Source organism: Tachypleus tridentatus, chromosome 7, assembly GCF_004210375.1.
Source record: "Tachypleus tridentatus isolate NWPU-2018 chromosome 7, ASM421037v1, whole genome shotgun sequence".
NCBI lineage: Eukaryota > Metazoa > Arthropoda > Merostomata > Xiphosura > Limulidae > Tachypleus > Tachypleus tridentatus.
In genome coordinates, this window is record NC_134831.1 from 75893388 (window position 1) to 75899387 (window position 6000).

The 6000-nt window shown below is 33.5% G+C and overlaps 1 protein-coding gene across 1 annotated transcript in view; it reads right to left on the reverse strand.

Moving 5' to 3' along the window:
- Positions 1 to 2210, reverse strand: part of LOC143256003 (CD63 antigen-like) — a 32320-nt gene extending 30110 nt beyond the window's left edge. The window contains exon 1 of the mRNA XM_076512527.1: positions 1609 to 2210. Coding sequence (XP_076368642.1) covers positions 1609 to 1671 — 63 coding nt within the window. The 5' untranslated portion in view covers positions 1672 to 2210. The remainder of the gene's footprint in view (positions 1 to 1608) is intronic.
- Positions 2211 to 6000: the final 3790 nt, after the last annotated feature.

Below are 6000 nucleotides of genomic sequence, written 5' to 3' on the forward strand. Positions count from 1 at the left end.
TGAACTGAATCATGTAAAACATTAATCCCTTTATGATATAAAAACTACAAATAAATAAAACACCAGGACCAGACAATCTTCCCTAAGATTTTAAAGAAGATCAGATATAGATATGCAAAAGTCTTTCAACATTGGTAAAATGGAATATTTGGATAGGTATCCGAGGATTGGATACTAATGTTACTCCAATAATGGTGATAAGGATTGCCCTGGAAAATATAAGCCAGTTACTTTTACCTTCTTAGTGGAGAACTGTCAGACTTAAAGAAAGACAAAATCATGTTGCAAAATACAACAAATGAAAACCAAGGTGGATTCAAAACAAAATCTTCCCTGGCTGCTCTGTTGCCTTTTCTCAAGTCTGTTATGTAAATGATGAAAAGAATTTTCATTTTCAAAATGTTTTTCATACTGTATCAAATAAAATATTAAAATCACACTGGTATCACTATAACAAATAATAGTTAAGTCACTCTAATATTGTTAAATAAGAGTATCAAAAAGTTTGTTAACAATGGAATTGTGTAAAACTAGAAATCAAGTACTTCAGGGGTTGGATTCTGGACATTTGCACTTTTATTTATTAGTTATATTGATAGGAACATAATTGCTAAACTACCAGTTTTAAGGTTATTGGTATTTCTATTTTTGACACTACACACACATGCTAAGCATTCAGCTGCACAAGGCTTTAAAGCAGAGAGAAGGCAGCAACTGTACTGACTCAGTTATACAAGGTTAATATAAATGTTTAAACAAAAGTTAACTATATAGGAGTGTTTTCATAATACTGAAAACCACAACCTTCAGTATCTTTATTACTAGGTATAATTAACTAGAACCAGCACACACATTTATAATTCATATTCATTTTTACTTTATTGACAATCAAGCTTTAGGTGAATTGACTTACCAACTTACATACAGTTTATGATAAAAGCAAAATAACCCTGAATCAGATATTGAAATTTTGTATTATAACTACTGTAAAAAAATCTTTTATTGCAAAGCTCCATTGCAGTACCATTATTATAAATGTCAAAATACAAAACAGATTAAGTATATCACAAATTGGTTATAAAGGACTTTAAATTATTTTAGTTATAGTTAGTTTTTAGCATTAGGAGTAACTTTATCGTTAATTTCTTTAGTTCTACACCTTAGAACTAGAACTTGTCTCATGTTAAGTTGCACGATTGTAAACATTTCGTATAGTAATCAGTATAATGTGTATCTTAAGACGGCTGGTATGGGTATTAAAAAACTTAACATAGACGTCAACGTTTCGACCTTTTTGAGATCATCTTCAGGTTAACCTGAAGTGGGTTTCTCATCATCATGAATTAGCATTATAGTTTCACGTATGATACCGCAAAGTTTCAAGTTGTAAAAGCATTTTAAAATTGTATTTCCCTAAACAAAAGCTCGATAAACGGCCAACATTACGTTTACTGATTATTGAGCAATGCGAGTTAAATTGTAATATACATATATACACAAAAACACACACTTGTTAACAAATTAAGTTGTAATATATGTCAAGTCCTCAACTTGAGTTCAGTGACATAACATTTCAAAGAAATAACAAACAGTAAACTATAAACTTACCACAAATATAAAATTGAAGGCGAATAATAGATACTTCACGACCGACATCCCACCTTGCACCATTTTGTATGTTTTCTGTAAAATACGATATCGTTTTCAGTAAAAATAGCTTTTAAAACTTTAACGCCTTTCTTCTATGACACCTGAAATAGTTCTGTAGTTATAATTACACCACCCCAACGATTAGTAACCCTATTCTAATCACACGTATCGAATATTCCTAAATTTAATGTTTGTTTTTGTTTATTTCTGTTTTCAATAAACTAACACTAAATGTCATACGCAACAACTGATTTTAACCTTCTTTCCACTTTCACACGCCCTTCTTATATATTATTGCAAATAAAGACGAAGGGGCGAATGTTATAGCTTCTCACATTAAATAATATCCCTACGCAACATTAAGTTATTTCTACTCCAAGCCCACAGAAAAACTGTTTCAAATATTACACACTAGCGTATATGAAGTGGTAACACTTAGCTAAAATGTTATAGGCAAATAAATCCAATTCTACGTTATGTTTTACGATCTATTTACTTTAGCGTTTGCATACATTAAAACCTAACTGGTGAAACATGCCACGTGAAAGACGTCATGTGAGTATTTTCAACAGCCAATGTTACAAGTAGAAATTCCTTATATAAATTGAACTATTTATTTATTTGAAACGTAAGTCTAAAAATGAGTTTGAAGATTGCTGAGCAAAATTTTAATGTCATAATTAGTAATTATTATTATTTAATAGGTGGAATGGCGTAGTTTCGTAATTTTTAACGAGTAATCGACAAAGTATTTGTATTTATGGCAAACATTCTAAAGCTATCTGCCGTGACACTTAATTTTGAACTACTTAAGCAGAAGGAAATCAGCCAACCAGTCAATGAGACTTTACTACCCACTTTTCACGTTAAGGAATTGGCTGCCACTTTTATAACGCACCCAGGCTGAAAGTGTAGTATTGCACGTATTGAAATCCAACTAACCAGCTCCGAAATCTAGAACGACGTGAAATTGGAGTTACAGTGGTATTTAATAGATACATCTGATGTTTTTCAGCCCATCAGGTTTTAAGCTGGCCTGTAGCCTGGTACTTCGAAAAGTTAGCTTTGATAAATCAAAAATATATAGCCCTTTTTACTTTCTTATTTACTCTATTTATAGGCACAGCATGGCCAGGTGGTTAAGGTACGCGACTCGTAATCCGAGGGTCGCTGGTTCGAATCCCTACCGCACCAAACATGCTAGCCCTTTCAGTCGTGGGAGCGTTATAAAGTGACAGTCAATCCCACTATTCCTTGATAAAAGAGTAGCCCAAAAGTTGGCGGTGGGTAGTGATGACTAGCTTCCTTCCCCCTAGTCTTACACCGTTGAATTAGAAAATTAGATAGCTCTCGAGTAGCTTTGCGCGAAATAAAAAACAACAACAAATACTCTATTTATATATGTGTATTATATGTAGGTAATACTTTAAATAAATAAGTTTTAAATAAACAAATTATTGTTCGTGTTTATTATTTTCTCATTTTTGATAGGGACTGGTGTTTTATAAGTAAGGCCGGATTAAAGATCTACGAAGCCTGGAACAGAGAACTTACAGTGGACCTACTCTCACTAGTTCATAATACAAGCAAATAAAGCGGTCATTCAGGTTTTAGATCTACAGGTTTATCATCAACGTTGTGATTAAATACAACGCTATCTGTGCTCCCCATACCACGGGTATCGAAGAGCCATTTATAGCGTTGTAAGTCAGCAAACATACCGTTGTGTCACAGAAGGACTTCCAAAGGGAAAATTACATAATGACATTTATAAAGTGATTATTTTCTCAGATTTTAGAAAATCCAAAAACAAATAAAATATTTCCATATTAAGGGTACTTTGCATCGAAAAGGGTATTACTCGAACCCCCTGAATCACACTTTTGTATCTACTACTGACAGGCATTCAAAGACATGACGTAGTTCTTGCATACTAGACAGATTCCGTCACTTTTGTTTCACATATAGTTCTAGTTCAACAACCATATTTTATATAAGGGATCATCTGGAATTGTGTATATGTCTCAGTAACGTTTTTTTCTGTAATAAATCTAGGCCTATCATAAATGACTAGGGTTGCATGTGTTTTCTTTCTTTTTTTTAAGCGCTGAACCCATTATTGTTGCGGAAACGCATTTATTTTGTAACACGTGTCTTTTTTTTTTTTTTTTTCTCGAGCGTGATGAGCCAATTTTTCAGTAAGCCTGGGGCTAGAGTCCAACAGCCCCCGCCTTAATCTTGCTAAATCTCTTAGTTACATGTTTGTTGTTCACAAGCGCTTAGTCAGTGATCAGTCGCTCAGGTGAGATATTTTATAAATTATTTATGAACTTGTGCCTCGGTTACATTATTAATCGCCAAGTAGCTAAGTCCCCACAATACGCAGACGAACATATCTAGAAAGACAAATGTGGACGACTGGGATATTTGAGCTGAAGTAATAAAATACGGCAAGAGACTAAGTGTACAAAAATTAATGATATACATATTTTTTTATATGTTTGCACAAATAAAATAATTTACGAACAACAAGACGCCATGTTGTTATTCAGTGCTGCCTTTGCACATCCATCTACAAGAAAAGTAAATCTTACTTTTTATTTTTCAAGAAATCATGAATACGGCTCTTAAACGTTTGCAAAATGCTGTCTTCCTTCGCTGCTGATAACTCATTCAATAATTCAGTCACCCTGTTAAAAAAGTAAAACTTTTTGTTTGTTTGTTTGTTTGGAATTTCGCACAAAGCTACTCGAGGGCTATCTGTGCTAGCCGTCCCTAATTTAGCAGTGTAAGATTAGAGGGAAGGCAGCTAGTCGTCACCACCCACCGCCAACTCTTGGGCTACTCTTTTACCAACGAATAGTGGGATTGGTCGTAACTTTATAACGCCCCCACGGCTGGGAGGGCGAGCATGTTTAGCGCGAACCCGCGACCCTCAAATTACGAGTCGCGCGCCTTACGCGCTTGGCCATGCCGGGCCAGAAAGTAAAACTATAACCTAGAGTTTTCCGAATCTTTACTTTGTCTTATTACCTTCAGTATACGAAACAAAGAAATCAGATGTCTTTGTCCGATCGATTCCCCGAATAATCTTACAAACTTGAATAATATTTAAGAAACTTTCCATGATAGAAAAATTTGTACTTTATTTATTTTTCAAAAAAGTATCCACAAAATGAGCCCGAAGGCCTTCTGGAGGGGTCATATATTAGTGTGTTGTTTATTAGTCAGTCAGTAAACAATAAAATGGCATCGCATAAAGAACACCTAAATTTGCTATTTGTATTGTTGTGACGTCAGTAAAACGTGCGCGTACTATGAATCACGAGTATAATTATGCACTCTATAGGTTACAACGTAGCGTGATTGATATATGAACTTGAAATGTAAGAAATAAAAGTATTTATTTATTTTTATTTTATTTACTCTTGAAGCAGACATTTTTGGGGACCATGTAAAAGTAAATCTAATTTTAGTGTATTATATGTCACTTTCATGTCTTTAGAAACTATATGTACCTAAACCAGCTGGCCATGCCGGGCCTTACATGATTAGAATACTCTAGAGATTCATATATGTGACATTTAACCATTTCTTTCGGACAAACCGTCTAAATAAATATTTTAGTTGAATTTATTTGAAAATACTCTACTTTTTCATTGAAAGCCAGGATATGTTTAAAATTAAATAGTTGTTATTTAATATGTGTTTGTCACTTATCATACGCACTTTAAAATACTATGTCTTTGAATGATAGAATCTAATAGTGGAATATTCATATTTACTTTCAGATATTATAAACTTGGAAATGTTCTCACGATAGAAAGAAAAAATTCAACTGATGTTCAACAGGTTATGCTGTAAATATGTAGATCAAACTTGTAGATTTACTAATAAACAATCTTGAAGAATGAACGTATTTCTTAGAACTGCTCTACTGAGCTCGAAATTTTGAGTATTTTGTTGTTTTTTTTCATCAGGCTTCTTCGTTTTATTTCTCCTCCATAAAACTGTTTTAAAGAATCGAAGGTAAACACATGTAAAAAAAATTAAATCATAGTAACGTGTGTGTTTTCTTGTAGCGAAGCCACATCGGGTTATCTGCTGAACCCACCGAGAGGAATCGAATCCCTAATTTTAGCGTTGTAAATCCAAAGACATACCGCTGTACTACAGAATTCCAACGCTAGGAACTGGGTTTTTATACAAAAGAAGAGCAGACCACAGATAGCCCGTTATATAGCTCTTTGCTTTACTAACTAACAGACAGCAAGAATTGATTGGATTTGATAGGTAAACGTCAGTTTCTGTATTGAATGAAATTAATCACTTCATGATAATTCAAGTAAA